At 37.0% G+C, this 25,712-nt stretch overlaps 3 protein-coding genes across 7 annotated transcripts; 2 read left to right on the forward strand and 1 right to left on the reverse strand.

The window, feature by feature from the left end:
* The first annotated feature begins 126 nt into the window (after positions 1 to 126).
* LOC101743482 (zinc finger protein 208) lies at positions 127 to 7,370 on the forward strand. The gene is made up of 3 exons (XM_038016663.2): positions 127 to 347; positions 2,198 to 2,319; positions 3,500 to 7,370. Exons 1-3 carry the CDS (start codon positions 336 to 338, stop codon positions 5,355 to 5,357), a joined length of 1,992 nt encoding a protein of 663 aa, XP_037872591.1. The 5' UTR covers positions 127 to 335; the 3' UTR covers positions 5,358 to 7,370.
* A 2,122-nt stretch (positions 7,371 to 9,492) lies between these two features.
* Positions 9,493 to 17,133, forward strand: LOC101743339 (transcription factor Adf-1). 5 transcript variants are annotated; one of them, XM_021348193.3, is made up of 4 exons: positions 9,493 to 10,289; positions 10,927 to 11,081; positions 11,737 to 11,890; positions 15,930 to 16,858. In XM_021348193.3, the coding sequence occupies exons 2-4, from the start codon at positions 10,949 to 10,951 to the stop codon at positions 16,285 to 16,287; spliced, it is 645 nt and encodes a 214-aa protein (XP_021203868.1). In that variant the 5' UTR covers positions 9,493 to 10,289; positions 10,927 to 10,948; the 3' UTR covers positions 16,288 to 16,858. The 5 variants fall into 5 exon arrangements, with proteins under 5 accessions (XP_021203868.1, XP_004922050.1, XP_021203869.1 ...); XM_004921993.5 differs by having other exon boundaries at positions 9,533 to 10,289; positions 11,749 to 11,890; positions 15,930 to 17,133; XM_021348194.3 differs by lacking the exon at positions 9,493 to 10,289 and adding an exon at positions 10,353 to 10,531.
* Positions 17,134 to 17,502: 369 nt separating this feature from the next.
* Positions 17,503 to 19,413, reverse strand: LOC101746968 (ATP-dependent DNA helicase Q1). The gene has a single exon (XM_004921939.4). It carries the CDS (start codon positions 19,411 to 19,413, stop codon positions 17,524 to 17,526), a length of 1,890 nt encoding a protein of 629 aa, XP_004921996.2. The 3' UTR covers positions 17,503 to 17,523.
* Positions 19,414 to 25,712: the final 6,299 nt, after the last annotated feature.

Consider the following 25,712-nt stretch of genomic DNA (forward strand, 5'->3'; position numbering starts at 1 on the left):
GCCAATTGATAATTGTTCCAAATTAATCAACTTTATTTATTAATTTCACTTCATATTATAATTTTTAGGCTATATGGTATGACACCTTTGTGTTTCCAGTTGGAAAAATAGAACTACTACTACCTACTGTCAGTAGTGTCACTGTCAGTTAATGCCCGGTGGAAAAGCAAAGATTGGAGAAGTGAGGCTGTAATCATTCGTTCAAAAAGTTTAAAGCTTAGATTGTTGATATGTAATTTTTTTATAAAAGTTTGTGTTTTTTTAATTATGCTGTGAAATGACAAAAAAAATCAACTAATTACAGCATTGAAGGCATATCCGTTGTCGAGAAAACAATGGCACAATTAGTAAGATTCAGTTTGTTTTGAATTGAAATTTCTCAGAAATGCTTTGAAGAGTCTCGAATAAAAATGTGTAGTTTTACTAGATCTCGATTTGATTAAAACTGGGATCATAATGGCTCATATTTTTTTTTATATTGAAATATTTCTTAACAACTAACATTCATATAATTTCGACTTTTTCGATGATACTTGATTTCAACACAAACAAGATTATCCAGCTTAAAAATTAATTTAAATCGCTTATGGTCTTTTCCTTGGTCTGCCTACTGCCCAAGAATTTTAAATTCAATTTTTTTTATTGCCTGACGAGCATACGGCCCACCTGATGGTAAGTGGTCACCGTCGATCATGGACGTCAGCAATGCCAGGGGCAGAGCCAAGCCGCTGCCTACCATAATAGAAGAAAGAATTAAGAAAAGAATGTTCATGGAAGGTTGTTAATTCTAAAGCGAAGGCAAATATCATCTCTGGTAACACACTGAGTGTGTTTCTTGGTAGGAATGTAGTCTGCTCTGGTAGGAGATGTATCACAGTAAAAATAAAATGATGGAATTGTCTCAGATCATTTTTCTAAGAATTCCTTATGGAATCCAAATAGAGCAAACCAATTCTCCAAACTCAAATCCTCATCTGTAGGTCCAGAGGACCTAAAAGATTCATAAGTGAATGCTCCTCTTCTGAATGGAGTCAATAATAACATTCTCTGTTATTATTGACTCCATTCATATCAATCACACAAGGTCAGCTGGCCCCAATTCAAAATGCCTGTCTATGGAAACCAGACTGATATACATACTTATATGTGTTTTCTATTAATATTTTAAACACCCAGATAAGGAGTAAAGAAGCTTGTTTGTCATATGAATGTTTCTTTGATGTGGGAATCAAACCCAAAATTGTTGACTTAGCAGTCACGGGTATTAACTATTGCAACACTGAGTCAGTCTTACAATGAAAATTGCAATTAAATTATTAAATTTGTCTTAATTAAATTATTCAAAATGAAATCTGAGTGTTCTACAATAATATTGATTGAAATAGCAATCTGATGTCTTAACATGTTGTTTTAATGTGATGTGTTATTCCCATTGTTGTATTGAGTTTTGATAACCCCATGGTGGTAATACCACCTTATTCCCTTGGTCTGTGATCATCTATTAAGGTAGTTCAATAGAAATGTTTTTTGAATCCTTTAATATATTTTGTAATGGTTCTGTATATTTGAAGTCGTCGTGGCCTAAAGGATAAGACGTCCGGTGCATTTGTGTTGAGCGATGCACCGATGTTCGAATCTCAAGCGGGTACCAATTTTTCTAATGAAATACGTACTCAACAAATGTTCACGATTGACTTCCACGGTGAAGGAATAACATTGTGTAATAAACATCAAACCCGCAAAAATTATAATTTGCGCCATTACTAGTAGTAGGACCTCTGAGTCCGCGCGGGTAGGTAACACCGCCCTGCCTATTTCTGCCGTGAAGCAGTAATGCGTTTCGGTCTGAAGGGTAGGGCATCCGTTTTAACTATACTGAGATCTTAGAACTTATATCTCAAAGTGGGGGGCGCATTTACGTCGTAGATGTCTATGGGCTCCAGTAACCACTTAACACCAGGTGGGCTGTGAGATCATCCATCCATCTAAGCAACAACAACAAAAAATATGTTTATCAGTCAGTGGTACCCATAACACAGGTAATCCTTAATTGGGACCGGATGAGCGTGCATGATTTGTTCCCAATTATCATTGATCTTATTACAAAGTTAAGTACTATATTGAATGAGCCCTAATAGGGAACACTCGGTGATGTACAAAAAACCTCATTTGACCTCCTTTTAAATAAATATTACAGCTCCGCGAAGTTAAGGTAGTGTTAGATCGTGTAAAAATCTACAGTTGCGACCAATGTCCACTCGGATTCCTCGACCAGACTGATTGGTGTTTGCACCAAACAAAATTCTCGCATATCAAAGAGTAAGTAAATGATCTCGTGAATTACTTTTAATTTTGGCTAAAACAATTGTGAACCCGGTCTCACAGCTCTGCCTCCATTGCAGGGCTACTAATCAAAGCCCCAAATGGCAATTTAGTTGAGATCACAAGAGGTCCTACCACTTTACTGGTGGTAGGACCTCTTGTGAGTCCGCGCGGGTAGGTACCACCGCCCTGCCTATTTCTGCCGTGAAGCAGTAATGCGTTTCGGTTTGACGGGTAGGGCAGCCGTTGTAACTATACTAAGATCTTAGAACGTATATCTCAAGGGGGGTGGTGCATTCACGTTGTTGATGTCTATGGGCTCCAGTAACCACTTAACACCAAGTGGGCTGTGAGCTCGTCCACCCATCTAAGCAATAAAATTGAGGCCATCAAATATCTTTTATACTATAGCCTATTGAAATTTGTTGATTACAATATCCTTACAAGCTAATTTTCATTGAACGTAACTAATATGATAATTCGTTGAGTCACTGTTGCAGTAAGCTTACAGATTTCTAAGAAAATAACTCACGTCTAAAGCATTTGTTCTGTCATAATAAATACGTTGTAAATTATATCAAGCTCAATTTGCGCCTATGTCGGTGTTCAAATCACGTAGGCAACATATAAAAAATCGTAAGCTCTGATCTGTCATCTAGCCTATTTATGCTGTAAAACGGTCATAGTCAGTTTGAAGTGTGGAACAGCTATGCTATACTATTGAAACTTCAACTTCATGTTGCAAATCGGTGGCGGAAGTCACAATATGATGACTACGTGATGCGTTCACGCATCTAAACAATAAAATGCAATTAATAATTGAAATTTCGAAAAGGGCACATGTCGCATATTTTGTCAAATACGTTTTTTCATATACATGTTATGTTAGTTATGAGGCTTACCTACACCTATTTTATAATAATTCCAGTAATTTTCAATTGCTAATTAACACTAAAATATGTCTCAAAAGTTAATATTTTATTTTACACTGCTTTAGAAAATAATCAGTTTTTTTCATTTCCTGAACATTTTACATTTTCAGAGATGTGCCCTTTTCGAAATTGCATATTCAATAATAACAGTCCACTGATAAAAGCACCCATTTCAGATTATTAGTGATAACGGAAAGATCCTTGTTATTCGTGACGCGTGTTTTTTTTATTATTATTATTTTCAGAAAAGAAGAAAACTTGTCTAACAATAACAACAAGTACATTAAAGTCCATCAGTGTCCCGATTGTAATAAAAAATTCGTTCATGAGAGCACGTTGAAGGCGCACTCGTTCGTTCATGAACCTATCCCTTATGTCTGTCACTGCGGCGTTGCATACTACAAGAGTTGCGACCTGAAGGATCACAAGAAACTCGTACATTCCGACGAAATGTCAATTGAAAGTATTGAAGAAGCCATTGAACCTGTCAAAACGAAAACCTCCAAACCGAAAATGAAATCTGTGCAAATCAAGAAATTAAAAAATAAAAAAATTCGAGGAAGGAATTCAAAGCCGGGTAGTCAAAAGATAAAACATAATTTTGATAAAAAACTAAACGACAATCTAGTTTATTCATGTCCGATTTGTAATAAAACGTTTAAAAATAAAGGGAATGTTGTAAAACACAAAGTAACGCACTCCGAAGTGAAACCGTACGGGTGTGAACTGTGTGATGCACGATTCACGCAAAAAGGATCCTTAAATATACATATGAAAAGGCACGCCGGTATCAAAGATGAGAAATGTCAATATTGCGGCAAAGAATTTCTTGGACGCCACGCGAGAATCAATCACGAATATACACACACGAAAGTCAAACCTTATGAATGTAAACATTGCGGGAAGGCATTCGCCGATCGTTCGGCCACGATACGCCACGAGCGGATCCACACGCGCGATATGAAATACAAATGTGAATATTGCAGTAAGGGTTTCACGGACGCGAGCGGCGTCATAAGACATCGCCTTATGCACAAAGGAAAGAAGGATTTCGCCTGTCGAATTTGTGATAAAACATTTTACACCACAACGGATCTACGAATCCATCTTTTATCGCATACGGCAGTGAAAGATTACCAGTGCGATTATTGCAAGAATTATTTCACGAAAAAATGCAACCTCATTAATCACATCAGAACAATACATTATGGCCAAAAGTTGTATCGATGCACGGAATGTTTTAAAAACTTTTCGGGAACCACCAACATGATTAAGCACAAATGTCCGAATTCGGTGAATAAAAATCTCATAAAATGCGAACTGTGCGGTCTGCGAACCAGAGACATAAGTAAACACACAAAAAGCTTTCACACTAAAAACCACTTCTATCTTTGTGATAACTGTCCTAACCAATATACGTGGAAATGGGACTTAATACGCCACATGCTTAAGCAACATATAAAGATCAAATGCAAAAAATGCTTAAGCTATTTCTCAAGCAATTCCGATCTGAAGAGACATAATCGTATAGGATGTTTCAAATGCAAAAAGTGTGATAAAAATCTTGAAAGTGAGCAAACTTATAAGTCTCATATAAAAAAACATGCAAAAAAGGAGGAGTTTGCCAAATACTCGTGCACTAAATGTGATTGTGCTTTTTCGCTACCCGCATCGCTGACCAACCATTACCGGCTAAAACATCTCACCGACCCAGCTTATTACGAATGCGACCATTGCAAAAAAGTATTTAATACAAAATTACTTTTAGTTTCGCACGTTAAGGACAGTCACATGAACGCTTTGTACTGTGATGTGTGTAAAAAGAAGTTTTATTCGGAAACTGAATTCAGACAACACAAACGTATAGTCTGTCAATCTCCGGGGAATTGGTTTTGCGAGATTTGCGACAAAACGTTCACCAGAAGGAAGGGCTTGTCGTCTCATTTGTTGTTTCATTCGTCAACAGCTTCATACGAATGCGACTATTGCGGGAAGAAATTTAAACTAAAAAATCTTTTGGCGATCCACATCAGAAGGAAACATATAAAGGAAACCAGAAAAGTACCTAAGAAACAACCTAAAAGTCTGGTTTTCATTTTTTGAGTTTCAATTATTACGTACGCTCAGTCTATTGCGAAATATCCAAATCTTGACTGGTTTAGATTAGCAGAAAAACACAAAAATTAGTTAGTAAAAGCAGAGAAAATGGGTCCTAACTTTGGAGGCGCTCTGGGCTCGTGGAGGGACCTACTTTGGTACCTGTTATTTGTACCTCGTAAATAGAGTTCTTTGTTAGTCGCTATCCGGAAGCGGGGACTTCACTCATTGTACATTTCCAGAAATTGTTTGACTTGAGTCCTTATAGCTTTGGAATCAAATCCAGGGTAGCCTGAGCACTATGACCACGGATTTAAGAATGGTTCGCTCGCAGCGTGCCCGGAGTGGTTACCGTCCAAACATCAGCAATGCTCTTGCTTCTATTAGCTGAGATGTAATCTTGTCTGTCGCTGAAGGAGAAAGAGATGAACTAAATGAAAGCTCCGTCCAAATTAAGTCGCGCTTAAGAGGCTATTTAAGACACGCCGGTGGGTATTAATATGTAAGTTAAGAGGATCGTCTCCCAAGCATCCGAAACGCTATTGAAGTACCAACATTCATGGAAAACTAGCAATAGTAATAAATAGATTGGGTCGGTGGTGCAGTACTTAGTGGCCCTGATTGTTTGGTCGAGGGTCGTGGGTTCGACTCCCATATCGAAAAAACATTTGTGTGATCAACAAACGTGTTTGCTCTGTGTCTGGGTTTTTAATATCTATATATTTATAAATTTAATCTCACTTAAGTACATTTAGTAGGCAGCGGCTTGGCTCTGCCCCTGGCATTGCTGACGTCCATGAGCGACGGTGCCCACCTACCATCAGGTGGGTCGTATGCTCGTCTGCCTACAAAGGCAATAAAAAAAATTAACTATCTCTGGTTCTCATAAGAATCCTACTTGGGGCCAGATGATCGTCAGTGCATCTCTCCTCACGGTTATTTAATAATTAGCTTTAGCAAAGATTGATACACATACTTATATACGTTTAAATATATAAATAGATAGATATTAACTAATATACCTTATACACAGATATCTAACAGCATCTAAGCTAAGAAGTGCTTGTTAGTTTTTTTTTAGTCGATTACAACATTATTCGAATTCAAGGCAAGATCAATATTTTGAAATAAATAATTAAAACATGTTCCCGTACGAGATTCCATAACAGCCCCATTTTTTTATTTTATTTTATTACTATCACGAGACGTACAGTTTGGGACTTACTTCGTACAATTAACACTCGCATTGATATAAGCGTATATATAGGATGTGTGTTCTGCTCATCCGTAGCCAAAAAAAAAAAATACTATGTATTACCTACTTTTATTTTTTTAATGTTTTCATTATAAATTTTGGTTTCCGAAGTTTATGTATAGATTAATTATTATTAAATTTGTTATCAATTCAAGTTTTAATTATTTTATGATTTGATTATAATAAAATTACTTTTACGGTTCAACGTCGCGGTTAATAATTTTCATTTCATATATTTCCGTCGTTTCAAATACTTTACAGTTTCCTGGGTCACGGATGACTCGAATGTTATTGACATGTCAATATTGTGATAACTAGTCTAACGTTTTAAATTGAAAGCGAAATCCAAACGTGAAATTAATTTTAACTATGTTTAAGATTTACGAAAACCGAAGAAAATAGTATATTTTATGATTAATGATTTATCTTGTTGATATGTGAGTCGTCTATTATCAAAGGTGGCAATCTGTGCATTTGGACAAAAATTTTTTATTGATATGTCAATACAGATTGATTTGAATATAATCGTCTCCTTCAAAGAATACGGTTCAAAACCTGCATTAAATAAAGGTTAATAGTTAACCTGCTGTTTATCTAAGATGTCGTTCCGAAGAGTTTTGTGACTGCCAATGGAATACAAAGTCAATAATTCGTTTTTCTGATTTACCAATCATTGTCCAAAAGTCAGATTGCCGGCTTTGATAATAGTCGACTCATGTGTAAGAATTGGGGCGTTTTTATTAAAATAAATCATTTTAAATGTTTTATTGTTTTATTATTGTAATTAAGTATCTGCTTCTTTTGTTTTTTATTTGCCGTGTGGGCAGACGAGTATACGGCCCCCCTGATGGTGAGTGGTTCCGTCGCCCATGGACTTCCGAAATGCTAAGGGCATAGCCAAGCCGTTGCCTGCTTGCTACGATGTATCTATTCGTTTTCTCTGATCACGTGATTTATCGATGTTAAATGTCAGTTTTCATTCATGTATTGAGTATCTACATTTTTTATTTATTTGCTTAACGGGATGGACGAGCTCACAGCCCACCTGCTGCTAAGTGGTTACTGGAGCCCATAGACATCTACAACGTAAATGCGCCACCCACCTTGAGATATAAGTTCTAAGGTTTCAAGTATAGTCTTTTCTTTTTTTTAAACCTAAGCTGGGAGCCTTGAGTGACTATTTCAGCGTAACCTTAACTAGTAAGTGAGCTCACGGGTCTCAAACCTGACGACGTTGCTAACACGAACCCTAGCAAGAGCCGTGCTTCGCAGAATCTACCACCGGATCGGAAACGCGACCCACTGAGAGATCCGGCGAGGAACTCAGTGGACTGTGTCTGAGGGTCAATTTACTCGTCGAGCCCTACGTCGCAAGCGACGGATTCGACGAGAAAGTGCCAATATAACAATATACAAAGAGAGTTTATATTTCTTTTTTGACCAGTCTTTAGCTCAGATTAAGTTACGTTAAGAGTTAAAACATAAGGTATGTTCAGAAGACCTGTCTGGATCGAACTTTAGGACCGGGTCTGAACTCTAAGAACTGAAAGATCGGTTCTCGATAGCGATTCACGGTGTGGTAAGAGGCTTCACCGCCCTCTCCAGAATCATATATCTATTTTTTTTCCTACCTATTAGTTGGCAGCCATAAGGGCTAATCCAGATGTGCCCGGACGCGTAGATGAGCTCACAGGCTCAACCTGATAGAATTTTCTAACACTAGCCCTAGCAAGAACAGTGCTTTTTAGAATCTATCACCGGATCGGAATCGCGAGAAACTCCGTAGGCTAATCTCTTTATTTGTTTTTCGCGTACCACTTAGTAAATAGTTTCTATTTTACGAACCTATTCATTTTTATAGACAACAAGAACGTGAATGTCGTCACCCCACCTCGAGAAATGAGTTCTAAGTCCCAGTTCGTTATAACCACGCATTACGGTGTCGCGGCAAAAATATGCCGGCTTGCGGTATCAATCCGATCCTTTGCCCTTTTTCACGGTTTATATCAGACATACAACAAAGAGCAGCCTAAAATAATCAGAATTTTCTATTATTATCGCTAATGGAATAACGTGCGCCATCTGAACAGTACCGCAACTTTATTAGCGGCTGGAACCGATTCGGAGAATCCCACACGTCATTATGGATCCTCCCGATCCATTAACGGTGTTTTTAGGTCACCGTCCCCGTCGAACCCGTCGCTTGCGACGAAGGGCTCGACAAGTGATATTTTTTTTTTTCCGACCTAAGCTGGTAGCCTTGAGAGGCTATTCCAGCGTAACCTTAACTAGTAGGTGAGCTCACGGGGCTCAAACCTGACGACGTTGCTAACACGAACCCTAGCAAGAGCCGTGCTTCGCAGAATCTACCACCGGATCGGAAACGCGACCCACTGAGAAGATCCGGCGAGAAACTCAGTGGGCTGTGTCTGAGGGTTAATTTACTCGTCGAGCCCTTCGTCGCAAGCGACGGGTTCGACGAGAACGGTGACCGCTGCTTGAGGTACCTAAAAGCACCGTTAGTGGATCGGGAGGATCCGAGATGACGTTTTGGGCGACGGCGACTGCTTTCCATTCTTTCCGCAGAATCGGGAATATAGTTACCGGCAGCCACGATGAGAGGGTTCTCGTGTCGTGCCGCTTTATCGAAGTGGCGACGAGTGAATTAACTCATAAACACAGCCCACTGAGTTTCTCGCCGGATCTTCTTAGTGAGTCGCGTTTCCGATCCGGTGGTAGATTCTGCGAAGCACTGCTCTTGCTAGGGTCAGTTTTAGCAACACTCCCGGTCCGAGTCCCGTGAGCTCACCTACATGTCAAGGAGAAGCTGAAATAGCCTCTCAAGGCTAGCAGCAAAGGTAGGAAAAAAAAGGAGAATCCCTAACACTGCTGATGTTAGCAACTCCAATCACTGACCATCCAGTATCCTCGGCTGCCGTGGAAGGCATAACAACCCTGTATTTTGGATATTTCGAAGATTACTGGCGTCTTTACGTCTTGAATAACCTTGAGAAATTTCTAGCAAATACATAAAAAAGAAATAAGTAAGTTCTAAGTAACACAATTGATACTTCGACCATTTATGTTTTTCTTCAAGTGACTGCACCATTCACGAGGTCTCCGTTAGCGATCTTCTTACTCAAATTTCAAAACCCATTTTCATCCTCAAGCAACAAGTATTCGATTTGGAAGAAAAACTACACAAGATGCTATCTTTTAAAGTTAGTTAAATGCTGCCAATATTACCTACATAACGAAAACATATTAATCAATACTATCTACCAACGCCATCTTTATTAATAAAACTTAATTTTAGCAACAATATGTATAGAAAAAAAAAATTGTAATCGAAATTTATTAGCACATTTCAATTATATACCTACTAATCTACTATCATTTTTCACTGTATCAAATTTTAATAGCATCTGGACGTTTGCTAATTAATTACCTACGCTTAATTTGCAAATTTTATGAGACCTAAGCTCAATATACGATACCTCGACGTGTTTCATTAGAATTTATATCTTGGTTATTGAGAATAAAGGTAAAATTAGCTTGTTCTGTGGATAATACGGCAACGCGCCGCGCCGGCCGCGTCGTTCGATACGCACGGCGCGCGCGTACCGTGCGGCCGGACCCCAGTCAGTATACTCCACAACACGGGAACTTACACACACTTACAGGTCAGTAAAAAAAAAAAGAGTCAGTAATCATAAAAAAAAATTATATGTCATTGTCAACTGAACATTAACGTCCATTGTAAACATTTAATTTGTTTTTGTTTTGCCTCGAAATTTTGAGAATACCAAAGAACACTGATTATTATATACCTATAAAATTTATTTTTCTTCTTTATCATTTTACATTGAAATTGCTTTACGTTTGGCGCAGGATTTATAACAGTGAATCAATCTTAAGTTAACGGGTAATAGGAAGTTAAATTAAATGAGAATTAAATACATAACAGATACCCAATTTATCGCCAAACCTGGTATCGTAATAGGAAAATAATGATTGTATATCGAAATTATTTTTATAAATGAAGAAAACAATTATGATTTTCCCGCCCATTCAGCTTGAAACAATAATATTATTATTATAGGTACTTACCGAATCAAATTAATGATGTCCGGTTGCGTTTTCGGATGGAATCTAAACTTTCAAAAACATACTTAGTTTACATCTTAATCATCTCATATCTCATCTTAATGGGTAAGCGTACTGGCTTCGACTAGGAACTGAACCCAGACCTTATGGCACAGAAGTGACAATAACTTATCCAGTAGACTAACGAGACAAATTTACTTTTTTATATTTTAGATTAAGTGAGACTAAGAGAACAATGAACGAACTAGACCTGATCAAAGAAGTTGAGAAACGTCCTATACTCTATGATAAATCCGTAAGCGGATTTAACAAAACGAAACTCAGAGATGATGCCTGGAAAGAGGTGCAAGAAGCTCTTAATGTTACAGGTGAGTGAAATTTATGAATACGTAGGATTTACAATACGGAATCCCTTCGGGTTTAACGATGTTAGATTAACTTGGTGTTCTTGTATGTAAATTAGAATCTAATAGTATTAAATATAGGGTGTATTTTTGTTTGCTAAACTAAATAAATCGTAATAATAATACTATTAATAGCTAACTGCTCCCTTGGTTTTAAGTCCTTAGTGAAGCCCTATATCACCACCTGAACATCGCCACCCAATTTGAGACAACTGGTCGAATTCTCAAATGAATTTTGTAACGCCTATCCCACTTTTCTGATCGGAACGAGTCACTGTTTCGCGGCAAAAGTGGGTTGTTTGACGGTAGACACCCGTGCTATCACCAAAACGGACGTATTACGCAAATTAATTTAAAAAAAACGTGTTTGTTTTTTGAGATGTTTTTCGTGAACTTATGTTAAGTACGTATGTATTCCATTTCGCCTTATCCTTGTGACCACGACGACTTCAATTCTAGCACGAACCAGAAAACCAGAAGATTAACAAAGATTTTTCGCGATCAAATGATATCGCATTATTATACCTATTCTGTCACTCTCTTTTGTGAGAATTATAAATCCCGCGCTTTCGGGTGTGCGTTTTAAGCTGTATTCTGTATAATAATAATGTTTAACTAGACTTTTTTACAGAATCCGAGTGCAAAAAACGCTGGAGATCTCTGCGTGACTCCTTCATAAAATTACAGCGAACCCATGGAGGTCGTACGAGGTGGCCATATCATCAGGCGATGCGTTTTCTCCTGCCACATATAGAACCTAAGGCGGAAACCGGGTTAGTATCATAACAATGACATTCAGAATCCACTAAATTGTTATTACGCCACAAACTTTAAAAAGAAATTGCTTAATTTTTTACGAAAATAAGTCTTTAGACAGAAGATACGAGTATCTTCATAAAGTTTTATGTGAAAAATGTGTGTTATATCCGAAAGTTTCAAACTTTTTTGAATTATTTCTAATGATTTAGATTGCTGATGAATTAAAAAGTTATTACAATATTTCTTTGTGAATCTAACTATTCGCAAACAAAACGAAAAAAAAATTGGTCCAGCCCTCTTCGGAGTTCACTGACATAAATGGACAGAAGAATTACTTAGATTAAGATTTTCATTGAATAATTATTTTTTATTGCTTAGATGGGTGGACGAGCTCACAGCCCACCTGGTGTTAAGTGGTTACTGGCGCCCATAGACATCTACAACGTAAATACGCCACCCACCTTGAGATATAAGTTCTAAGGTTTCAGGTGTAGTTAATAATTATCCAGCGAATGCTTGTATGTTGACAATTTCATTTTATAAAATACATTATTTTTCGCGTAAAAAATAAATAAAAATATGGTTTTAGGAGTCTTGTTTATATTTACCAACTTTTTTATAGCTTTAGTTAAGGCGACACTTATGACCCTTATTTTTAAATATATGGTAGATTAACCCCACAAATTACTCTTGTTTTCAATGATAAATAATAACATAAAATAAATTAATATACATAATAAGATAAATAATTATAATAATATTATAGTAATGAAATATGATTTAAAACAATACTTTTCAATCAATATAACATCGACGTATGATGTGGGTTTTTTAAATTTATAAATTGGCCGTGCTGATTACAATATAATAAAACCAAATTTATTTATATACTGAACTAAACTAATAACAAAACTATTATTCTATTATTAACTATTAACTATTATTATTAACTATTCACTGGTGCAAGGGCGGATCCAGGGGGGGTCATGGGGTCATGACCCCCCCCTGAGCTGGTTCCAGGACCTAGGTGGCCCACATATTGAACATAATGATTTTAGGACACAATATATTGTTGCTCCTTAATTAATTTAATATATTAAAATAACTTTGTATGATGGCAAATGTTTGGGAACGAACGCATCGAAAATTTGAATTTTACCGCGCCACACGCGCGCGCTTGTTGACTACGTAACGTCTAGCTAGGCCTAACCTCAATCGGAATCGGAACGACTAAACTTCAACATATCATAACATAGTTCTAAGTTAAAAAACTAAAATTTCTTTCTACCTTTAATGTGCTTATAAGTATTCTTAAAAATTGTTACTGTAAATTCATTAATTACAAGAAATGGTAAGTAATCAGTTTCTCATTATCCCAGTGTGTGTGTTTTAACTTAAATGTTATTGTTGTTAATGCTCATAAAATATAGTAAGCGGCACGTAAGTTGGCAAGGTTTTGGTGTAGTGGGGGTAATGTCGCGCATAGTGCACATTGCAACAAAAAAATGGTCACTTTTATTGCCCGCATATAATTTTATTTTATTTTATTAATTTTTTTATTTGCCATAATTTATTTTGAAACCTGTGTGTTTAGAAGAAAGTTAAAGAAGGAATTCGTGAAGTGTATTAGGTGTTATAAATAAAATACAATTAAAAGTTAAGAAGTTTATTTAAAAAAATATACTTAATATTAAAAATTATGTGTCGCCGTCGTCACTATCATTTTCTCATAGTGCTACCCCTTGGATTAAATTTATGGTAGCACCTGAGCTGGTGGAAGGAGTTGGCTCCTCATCGTCGACATAACGAAGAGTCGCTGTCGTCACTGGCGTAAATAATAAAACGCTCAGGGACTGAATCGACTATATGGTCATTAGTATTTGGTCCTGGCATTGCAAACAAACTTAAAACAATAACACTCGGAACAAAAACTAAATTTAAAACAATAATAACAACTTGTTACAAAAACTCAATATAAACAAAGGGTTCCTACAACTTAGTAAGCGCATGTGTAACCGGGAGCGAACGGAACGTGGACGCGGTGCGGGAGGGGAGGGTCGACTGACTCACCAATCGCGCGCTCGGAACGGTGCTACGTCTTTCCACGCGTCCCGCTTGACAACCAAAGAGACCTAAAAAACGACTTCTGCGCATCTAGCGACTCTTGCCAAGTTACGTGCCGGGGACTATACCTCATAGGTAGATATGTAGTTACCTACTTACTGAAAGAGTCCTGCGTGACTTATGTACCTACTTATATATATTTTTTGGACGAGAGAGATTGAAGAGCATAAGGTTACTGACCCAACCGAATAAAATCTTAGATAAATTCACACAATGTAATCAAGTGTATCGTCGCGACCACATTGATTTTAATGCTTTTAAAAATAAAGCTTTTAAATATGTACAAGTTATTATGTGTTAAGTTTTTCAAGTGTACAATAAAGAATAAATATTTTTAAGTACAGTACTTACGTACATTTATAAAATACCTACTTTTTACTTGTATCTATTGTTATCAAAATTAAATTATAAGTTCTTGACTTGACTATGACTATGTGACCCCCTCCTGGCACCAAAGCTGGATCCGCCCTTGCACTGGTGGTAGGACCTCTTGTGAGTCCGCACGGGTAGGTACCACCACCCCGCCTATTTCCACCGTGAAGCAGTAATGCGTTTCGGTTCGAAGGGTGGGGTAGCCGTTGTAACTATACTGAGACCTTAGAACTTATATCTCGAGGTGGGTGGCGCATTTACGTTGTAGATGTCTATGGGCTCCAGTAACCACTTAACACCAGGTGGGCTGTGAGCTCGTCCATCCAACTAAGCAATAAAAAAAAAAAAATTAATAAATTCACAGCCAGACACTATCGACACATCATTCAAATTCAAATTCAAATTCAAAATCATTTATTTCAACTTGGATGTCATCAAAAACACACTTGTTGAATGTCAAAATGTAAAAGAAAATGTTAACTCTACCACCGGTTCCAAAAAAGCCACAGTCCTGAGAAGAACCGGCGAAACAAACTCAGCGGGCTTTTTTATGTATTTTCTCAACTATTTTCTTCTTTTTTTTTTTTTAAACATGATAACATATTTACAGTATACAAAAAGACAAGTCAAAAAAATACAATTCAAATAAATAATAATAATAATGAAAAATGAAAAGGCCAGGAGCGAACGCCTCATTCCCACGTAGTGCCATCTAGTAAAAAATCCTTAACTTTATAATATGCCTTGTTGCACAAACGTTCCTTGACAGTTTTCTTAAATCTATGAACAGGTAGTAGTTGAACGTTTTGTGGGATCTTGTTGAAAAGTTGTACACCCAGCCCCCTGAAAGAGTTGCTTATTTTCTTAATTCGAGCCGCCGGTAACGCAAGCCTATGTTTGTTCCTAGTGTTCACATTATGCAAATCGCAGACTCTGGGGAATTCTACAATGTTTTTACGCACGTACAATAAATTTTCAAAAATGTATTGGGACGCTAAAGTTAGAATTTTGATTTCCTTAAACTTGTCCCTCAAGGATTCCCTCGGGTGCATATTATAAATAGCACGAATAGCCCTCTTCTGCAGGATGAAAATCGTTTCGACATCGGCAGCATTGCCCCACAGCAAAATGCCATAGGACATAACACTATGAAAATAACTGAAATAAACTAGACGTGCCGTATCTTCATCAGTATACGTTCGTATTTTTTTTACCGCAAACGCTGCAGAACTAAGTCTATTCGCTAACTTGCATATGTGAGGACCCCACTGCAGCCTGGAATCAACTGTTATACCAAGAAAAACTGTCGAATCAACAAGCTCCAGTGTCTCTCCACTTACAATGATATTAGTGTCTACTTGTCTAACATTGGGTGTGGTAAATTTTATACATTTTGTTTTTTTGTTATTTAATAACAGATTATTAACACTAAACCATTATACTTACCTATATTGAAAATATCGTCATTTTTTCCGCCCAAACATTCTGACAGCACATACCTACTCTTCTATCTGCCAACTAGAATTTGAATTATAATCTGAAACTTTAATATTTTAGAATAAAAAAAGAGGAGGATTCCGATCCCGAAGAAGAAGTGGCAAGACAGCGAGCTATACAGAACCTTCCAGACTTCTCATTCAACCATGACAAATACGAAGACGACGAATTTTCAGAGCCATCGCCAAAGAAACAACGTCTCAACTCCACAGATGAAGAATCATGTCAACATTGTACTAGGACGGACCCAGACGAATTATTCTTGCTGAGTTGCGCTCCGACTTTAAAACGGTTGAATTCCAAGAAAAACGCGGTAGCTAGACTCAAGATACAACAAGTGCTTTACGAAGCGGCATTCGGCAGGGAAATGGACGCGTCTTCGGCCCAAGATCACATATATGACGAGCAAGATGATTGAATGCAATCATGGATGATCGAATGAAAAAAAAATCATTAGTTTATTTATTAAAATTTTATTTTATTTTCCTCCAGGTCTCTTCTCTACCAAAGAGTACGCCTCGAATTGAGAACTTCCACAGTTTAAAAACTGCATATAAATAGTACAAACGGTATCATTATTATTGTAATAAAGAATGTTTATTAAAATATGTAGTAGCATAAGTATAATAATCTATAATATAGATGACGCTTCATACTCTGTGAATTCAGAAGTTCTCTCTTCGATTAAATATGTCTGATAGGTAAGCTAATTGTAAATTTTCAATTACATATTAGAAGACATTACTAAATTCCAAGACAATAGTACGTATATTTGTAGACATGTTAATAACGAACTGTGAACCAATTTGATAAAAAAAGACCTAGATGAGTTATCGAAATAAAACAATGTAGTACCTAACTATTTTATCGTACCACCTATATGTACATATTAGGAAATTTCACATTTTAGAATTATTACATATTTAAAGTATGTATTTAATATGTAATGAATTTAACAATAAACAATTTGAACATTATTAAATTAATAAGAGTTTTATGCAAACTATACTAATCGAGCGATAAACGATAAATAAATACTTATAATATACGCCCCTTATTGAAAACCCCACGCTTCATTTTTATTGTTATTTAAAAAATTACACGCTAATTATTTGGCAAATGTATCTTATTGAGAATAGGTACTTTTTTTACTGAGAACTTTTTTTCGTAATCACAAGTCTCCAAATTGAAAAATTTCGTTGTACCTAAACTTAATGTTAGCAAAATAACGGCTACTACATATATATGGGATTAAATTAATGAACCGTTTGTTTTTTTTTAAATCACTGGTAGATTCGATAAATCTGTGGATCACGATTAAATTGATTACCGCGGCTTACGGACATCATGGCATCATGGTACGACCAGCAGTAGCAACTCCAACAATACTGTGATCCAATTTTGAGTACATTTTATAGTAAATGCTGGGAGTATATGGTTGGTACAAACACAACATTCTCTCCTGTTGGCAACTTTTTTGCAGAAATTTATGTCAGTTGGATTTTTGGCCAGTTTGAATGATTGTCAAGTAGCCATCATTGCAAAAGAAATATATTTCACTTCTAAATGTAGGAATCACTACTTCTAGCTAGTGTTAAAACAGAAAATCGGACAAGAAATAATTAACAATATATTAAATAGTTTTAGTGTTTAATTAATCATCAATTTCAACCAATCTTCTCTTAACCTTTACTTGCGGTGGTGGTTCTGTTTTCCTTTTCACTGATTTATTATCTGTTTCTTCAAACAATTCAGTAGGTGCCAGCTTGCTCAATTCAAAATGGGAATAAACTCTAACTCGCATTTTAAGCTTAAAGCCATCATTATTTACTCCTGACATTTCAGGACCTATTTTTAGGTAGCTTATAGTCGAATAAGCAGTGAAATGAAAATCTTCTACTAAATAACCGTTTATTAATAAAAATGCTATAACATCTTCACCTAAAACACGAGGAAAATTTGGCTCCTTTCCTTTATGTCTTAAATTTACTGGCCCTTTTAAAAACCATGCATCAAGTAATTTCTGAGCTGTTAATTTGGTGTCTAGCTTCTCAGCATTTTCTAGAATATGAGCAATAATCCTACAATGAGCTCTAAGATCCAAATCTTTGGGTGAATCTGATTGACTGGTACTGCAAACGTCACACATCTTATTGCAGTCACTATCACCCCAATCTTCATCAAAATGTTTTGCAATAATTTGCCTCCGACATAATGTTCCATTAAGACAATATTTCACCATTTCATATAAATGATCAGTGCTACCAGCTGAAGACTGAAATACCATAGTGCTCACTTTAAATATGTCCTGCATTCTGTACAGGGTTATGCACTCAGCTCTGAGACCATCTCGTCCAGCTCTTCCACTCTCTTGGTAGTAGTTTTCCATTGATTTGCTGATAGTGTGGTGTATGACAAACCTGACATCTGGTTTATCAATTCCCATGCCAAATGCTACAGTTGCAACTATGGCTTGGTAATGTTGTTCATGCCATCGGATATGGACCTTTGATCTAATATCTGCATCTAAATTAGCATGATAACAAGCCACTTTTAGACCTTTTTTCCTTAGTCCTTCAGCTATTTCCTCAGCATCTTTTATGCTATTTGTGTAGATTATTCCAGATTGATCTTTGTACCTGTATTTCAAAAGTTTTTCTAATATAATGAGACAATCATCTTGGGATGTTGGTTTCTCTAGAATTTTGTAATACAAATTAGGACGATTAAATGTAGATTTTATGATTAAGCAACCAGGTATGTTTAGTATTTTTTGAACATCATTTAGAACATGAGCAGTAGCTGTCGCAGTTAACCCCAATATTGGAATGTTGGGAAATATTTGAGTCAGTATCCCAAGATACTTATAATCAGGTCTAAAGTCATGACCCCACTGGGAACAACAGTGAACCTCATCAATAGCAATTCTTTGCAGGCTTCCATCAGTATAACATTTTTGCAAATTCGACATGAATCTCTTACTTTTAGCAAAACGTTCCGGAGTTACATATAATAGTTTTACAGTGGCAGATTTGTCTTTTAGCATGTTCAGTACAGCAGACGTTTCCTCTTTTGGACTAGTGCTGGTTATCAATTTGGCGCTTATTTTCTTATCTGTGAGAGATCTTACTTGGTCTTCCATAAGCGACACGAGTGGTGACACGACCACTGTTAGTCCAGGCCTAACGAGTGCAGGTAGCTGGTAGCAAAGACTCTTACCGGCGCCTGTCGGCATCACGACTATCGCGTGTTGGCCTGATAACGTGGAATTAATCGCGCTCATTTGTTTCGCACGAAAAGTTTTTAATCGAAATTTTTCTTTTAAAACATTTTTGACGTCTTCCGACCACTCGTATTCAGTACCAGCCCAGTCAACGCTCGCTAATGTTTCAGATTTTATAGTATTAATAGTATTTTTTAAACTATTGCGTTTTTCGTGCAATTTTCTTTGCCGGGTCCTCCATTTCTCAAGTTCAGCATCGACCTTTTGCAATTCGTCGTTAACGCTGATAAGTTCATTTTGTAGTTCTTCTATGGTCTTCATTTCTTACTAAATAACATAAATTCATCACTATGACTAAGTATGTGACCAGGTAATAATTTTACGTAAATATGTATTTTAATTTAGAGCCGCAGTTTCCGATCAATGTGATTTTGTCTTTTTGAAATTTTTGAAATAATTATTCTTCTTCTTTGTTTTTTGGCTCCGGCACGGTTTGTGCATTAGCCAGCGTCAAGTAATAAGATTTTTGTAATTCGCCGTTTTAATTATTTACAATTTATGAATAATAAAAAACGAAGGAAACTGCGCGACATAACATAAATGAGTAGAAACGAATGAAATTTACAAATGAGATAATATGTGAAGAAATATAATCTCAGTAAAATGGTGGTCATTTACTGAGACTTTTTCAGTGAACTTTTTGGAGGATCCCGAGAAGCTACGTCCAGCGGCTTTGTTTCATTTTCCCACAATTCTGCACCTTTACAGATTCTAAACAGTTAATAAACCACCATTATTATACATTTAAACCTGAAGAAACACTACATAGACAAAAGAAAACAATTCACACAACTTCACTCTGCGTTCCCGCCAAAAAGTCTTGAAGTAATTTTAAAGTAGTGGTAGTTTCATTTGCCCAACTGGAAAGGCGAAGGTACGATACCATACGACTTCTTAATCATTTGTACTGTCTGGTGGTAAGATCTCTTGTGAGTCCGCACGGGTAGGTACCATCACTCTACCTATTTCTGCCGTGAATCAGTAATGCGTTTCGGTTTGAAGGATGGGGCAGCCGTTGTAATTATACTTGAGACCTTAGAACTTATATCTCAAGGTGGGTGGCTCACTTACGTTGTAGATGTCTAAGGGCTCCAATAACCACTTAACACCAGGTGGGATTGTGTTTTATGAAAAATGATATAGAGTGAAATGAAATGAAACGTCAAAATAGCTAGTAAGGACTGGATACGAAAGGCAAGAGACCGAAAAGAATGCAGAGGATTTGAGGAGATCTACACTCAGCATTGGGTGGACATGTCTTGAAGAAAAAGAAGAGGAAATGACACGAGATGTTACGGGATGAAACATAGTCCCAAGGAAATGGTGGTTATTTACTGAAATTTTTTAGTAGACTTTTTGAAAGATCCCGAGAAACTGTGACCATCGGTTTTGTTTCATTTTCCGACATTTGTGCACTTTCACAGACTTTACACAGTTAATAAACCGCCGCTATTACACATTTAAACCTGAAGAAACCCTAAATTAACAAAATAAAACAATTTACACAACTTCGCTCCTCGAGTTCCGCCTAAAGTTCACGAAGTAACAAATGTACAATACGTCAAATCGAATGACCGAATACCGTATCTGTAAGTTAGAGGTTAGGGGCACAATGTCTGTGTTTGATAAATTATCTGCCGAAAAACGATTAAATAGGGTGGCTCTACCGTAATACCGTGTAATTTTAAAGATAATGCCAAAAGAAAAATTCAATTTTTCAACTCAGCAAACTTCACTCCCGCTCTTTATAGGTACCTATTGCTTAGATGCGTGGCCGAGCTCACAACAAATAAAAAACACACAGAAACAAACGCAATACATTATACTAACAAATATTTCATACGTAATACGATTTTTATTTTTTTATGATATCAATTTTTATCATTCTTAATTGCAATACTAGCGAAATACCTATCGAAACTGGCGTATCTAATTTCACTGTATTGCGCGAATTAAAGTAGGTATTTCTGTTGGCATGTTTTTAAATATTTTGTGACGCACTAAACACTTCTTACATTTTATAAATTTGACATGTAGTTACTTTGAAAATTTACACATGCAACAAGGATCAATGTTAATGGAATAATTTTATAGCTTCGCTCTAGTATCCCGACCAATAACAACAGGATATGAAAGACACAATTAACATATTAGTTGTATTTGCTATATATGACTGTTTCTTTAGTTTTAACACTACGTATTTTATTACGAGTATAATTTCAAAACTAACTTCCTATTTTACTGGTGATAGGACCTCTTGTGAGTCCGCACGGGTGGGTACCACCGCCCCGCCTATTTCTGCCGTGAAGCAGTAATGCGTTGCGGTTTGAAGGGTGGGGCAGCCGTTGTAACTATACTGAGACCTTAGAACTTATATCTCAAGGTGGGTGGCGCATTTACGTTGTAGATGTCTATGGGCTCCAGTAACCACTTAACACCAGGTGGACTGTGAGCTCATCCACCCACTTAAGCAATAAAAAGAAACTCAAAAAAAATATCATCTATGAAATTGTCAACAGTAAAAATATGTAAATTCGTTAACATCTATTTTTGTTTCCTTATTTCAACAAAGATAAGACTAAAATAAATATCCGTAGTTAAAAAAATATATGTTTTATTTCTAACATTCGTTCCATATTATTATTATCATCGAACATTTTACTATCACATTTTTTTTTAACAATTAGGTACAATGTAAATATGTATGTAAAAATGTTTTATACGTAATTATAAAAGTAAAAATAACAAGTTTGCCGATATGATTCCAAGTTCTTTGACGCGGGTAAGCCAGATTTAAAAGACTCCAGACTACTAGTCACCTCGGGCAACTGAAATACGATCGATCGGACTATGGCAACGGTATGTGGATCTCATTTACCTCATTCAGAAGAAATACTGATTTTTTCAACTTATTTTACCACCGTTAGGTACGGAAAATTTTCGGGGCTGTCATCCAACGTCATCTCCTTCCCGTACATTTGCAAGAGTTCTAGGGCGACCCCATTGGTCCACCCGAAACCATCCTGCACTATATACTCCCCTCCGCTGCCGTGATGCCCTGGTTCTACTACACTGTACTTCTCAAACATCTTATTCCATGTAGTAAAACCGATATAATTGGCGCGAATCCATATTCTTGCTTGTTCTCTCGCCAACCTCCTTGCCTCTTCATTTCCGCTCATCTCTAAGCCACCGATCAAGATGCTCTGTAAAGGAGGCCAAGCATTTGGATAGTCCCACTGTTCACCTGAATGTAGCACGGAAGCTGGGATCCCACCAGGGAAGCTTAACGCGCCAGATGACAGGAGATATTTTACGAATTTCGCCGCATACCGTGGAGCTTCGGAGCTTTCCACGGCTCCTGACCATAACGGAGTCGCGGAGCTTGGATAAAAGTGACGTCTCGAAGCTTTAGCTTGAGTGTCGTAATCGTACCAAACACCATCATTGGCATCCCAAAGCACGGCGTCAATCGCGTTCCTCCAATATTTGGCAAGACTCCACCATTTTTTCGCTTCACGCCTGTCTTTTAGATGATACCTGAAGTCACCGGCAAGTTCAAGGGCCCCAGCGAAGATAGCATTTAGATCGACAGGCACGATACGAGTCGCGTGAACGTCAGTCAAGCAGCCAACAGTTTCATTCTTGGCAGTAACAAACCATCGAGTCGAAAAGTCCCATCCACTTTCTGCTGCACTTTTCATTTCATTGTAGAAATCTTCTCGCAACTCTTCAGTGGGTAACACTTGTGCGTTAGTATAGTCTTCATAATAAGATTCTGGACGAGGTCCTTTACTTCTTCTGTCAGAAAGATAGCGGAGAAGAATATATTTTTTACCTTCAACTGTAACAGTGACTTTCTTTTTGTCGAGCCAATATTGAAGTTCTTTTTCGACGGTGCTGATGTGTCGTTCAAGCCACACGATGTCGCCGGTGGCTGCAAAATAACTTGCGACCATTGCTGTGAGTAGGGGGGGTTGGCTGCGGCCTAGGTAATAAATTCGGCTGCCATTAGGTATATAGCCAACTTTTTCCACCAAATGTAACAAATTTTCTATCATCCCTTTTGCTGTCTGCATCATGTTACTAATAATTAATCCACGTATCATCCAAAACGAATCCCAGTAATATAGCTCTTTGAATCTTCCACCAGGAACAATAAAACCGTTGGGCACCGAAATGAAACTATACTGGTCTTCTTCTTGAATGAGATCTGGCCTAACTTTTCGGCCTAATTTGGCCCAAATGCTAATAATGCCTTTAGCGAATCGCTTGAGTCTGACATCTGTGATGTTTTCCAGGATTGGCGGCTCGGGATCAAAATCAGGTGGATCCCAATCTTCGAGTTCATTCCCTTCCATAAAATGACTGTCCACAAATCGAGCTAGACTAGCGCGACTGGGTTCATGATGTGTCTCTTTCATCAATTCAGCGAAATCTGCGAGAGTTTGATATTCCGGATACTTTAGTTTCAAGTCGACAAAAGTCTTCGAGTCGGGAAAGATTCGGGCCAGCTGAACTTTATGCAGGAGTTCACCGGAGCAATGTATTGAGGAGTTACAAGCGGGAACAATGTGCACAGCTTGAGCGCATGCTCCAAGCAGCCCGATCACGCGGTACAGGCGTATAGAACGTGATTTATACATACTCGACTATTCGAACACAAACTCATTAAGAACTGTTGAGCGATGATAAATTTACGAAACAAACACGACCTTTCCGGTCGCGTGACGTCGCGTTGAGCTCCGCGCGCCGTGTGCCGATATGTCTCGCAGGCGCGAGTCGCGATTTACCCATAATCACTGAACACATCGCGCGATGTGTGTCAGCGGAAAGTGTGTCTCGATGCAGGCACGCCACTTCTAATCATACTAGTTTAAGTTAGTAACTAACGCTTTCACCGTGTAGATCGAATCCGCCAGTACCCTTTGCAGATCTCAAGGCCTTGACCTAAATCACAAAATTATACGAAACTCGTCTAATCTATATAACAGTCGACCAAAGAACTGTCACTTCGACAAATTCATGTTTATTTTAAGTCTAATCATCTTTGACGTGTTAGAAAATTACATGTTATGCGCATGCGCACTTTAATAAGGGTGCGAATACAACGTAAGAAAATAATATAATATAAGTGTTTGGAGATTTTTGTTTTTAAACTTATTTTTACACACTACTTTGCTGATGGCTTTAATTTTAAAAGTTATTACTAATATTTTGTTTCATCTGTCTACAAGGCCAATAAAAAAAATAGTTCGGCATATTCGTATTTTCGTGATGATGTCGTGGTTTGATTCCTTGGGCAGACACCCACCATTTTTGTTTACAGTAAATACACGCTTACACTGCACGACGTCTTCATGAATCACTATCAAAATGATTATAAATATGTGACAAAAACAACTTGAATTTAGGTTATTTGCCTAAGACAGGACTTATTAGAAATGCAATATGGCATCAATCCATTAAGATGAAAGGTTTGGTGTTCTAAAAGATTTATTTAATTAAACATTATCCTAGATAGGGATTAACTTTTTTTTTGCTTGGATGGGTGGACGAGCTCACAGCCCGCCTGTTACTAAGTGGTTACTGGAGCCCATAGAAATCTACAACGTAAATGCGCCACCCACCTTGAGATATAAGTTCTAAAGTCTCAGTATAGTTACAACGGCTGCCCCACCCTTCATACCGAAATGCATTACTTCTTCACGGCAGAAAAAGGCGGGGTGGTGGTACCTACACGTGCGGACTCACAAGAGGTCCTACCACCAGTATGAGGACCATCTTTAAGATAAAAAATACATTATTTGATCCTGGACATATTTTTCTAGTACCTATTTCATTATATATTTTAATTTAAGCGGTATTCAACTATGTTACATAGTACATTGGTACATAGACTATGTACGAATTGTACTATTGTACAGAATAAAAATAAATATTGGTCTTTTTAACGCCTACCCTAACGCCATCTACCTGATAGTAATGAGAAGTAATTTGATTCACATCAAAATGTTTACTATAGTAAAGTGCCACTAGATGACGCTGTAATGCAAAACCCAATGTCCCGTACTTACACACTATGTATGTTCATAGTCAATAGTAATAAATTTTATTACATTTCAATTAAAAATAGTTTAAGAAAAAATGATTTTATTGTAAAAAATCGTGGGGTGCTTTTCAAGATATTATCAAAATAATCCTTCTAGTCTTATCTGTTCATAAAATATTTATAACTACTGATACCATGCACCCCACGCTTTTTTTTACAATAAAATCATTTTTTCTTACACTATTTTTAATTCAACTTTTTATTAAAATTTATTTTCTATTTTTTAGTAGGATTTTCTTTAAAAGCGTATTTTGTTAGTTTTTTTAAACTACTATTACATATTTATTTTTCATTTTTTAGTTGAATTTCAATTTTTCCATTTTTTTTTGAATATTGAATTGTCATCGTTCCTTAATAGAGTTAATCCGACCTTTTGAAGGGGGTCAAAATCATGTTCAAAGATTCCGTTACATACTAACATACATAGGTACGTCTGTGTGCTTAGTGC

Source organism: Bombyx mori, chromosome 17 (genome assembly GCF_030269925.1).
Source record: "Bombyx mori chromosome 17, ASM3026992v2".
Classification (NCBI taxonomy): Eukaryota; Metazoa; Arthropoda; class Insecta; order Lepidoptera; family Bombycidae; genus Bombyx; species Bombyx mori.

What these genes read in the sequence shown, in the direction of transcription:
- LOC101743482 (XM_038016663.2), top strand. An exon ending in AAATTCTCGCATATCAAAGA is followed by an intron (nt 2,320 to 3,499) that starts GTAAGTAAATGA and finishes TATTATTTTCAG; the next exon opens with AAAAGAAGAAAACTTGTCTA.
- LOC101743339 (XM_021348193.3), top strand. Translation starts at nt 10,949, where the DNA reads ATGAACGAACTAGACCTGATCAAAGAAGTTGAGAAACGTCCTATACTC. An exon ending in AGAAGCTCTTAATGTTACAG is followed by an intron (nt 11,082 to 11,736) that starts GTGAGTGAAATT and finishes ATGTTTAACTAG; the next exon opens with ACTTTTTTACAGAATCCGAG. An exon ending in GAACCTAAGGCGGAAACCGG is followed by an intron (nt 11,891 to 15,929) that starts GTTAGTATCATA and finishes TTAATATTTTAG; the next exon opens with AATAAAAAAAGAGGAGGATT.
- LOC101746968 (XM_004921939.4), bottom strand. Translation starts at nt 19,413, where the DNA reads ATGAAGACCATAGAAGAACTACAAAATGAACTTATCAGCGTTAACGAC.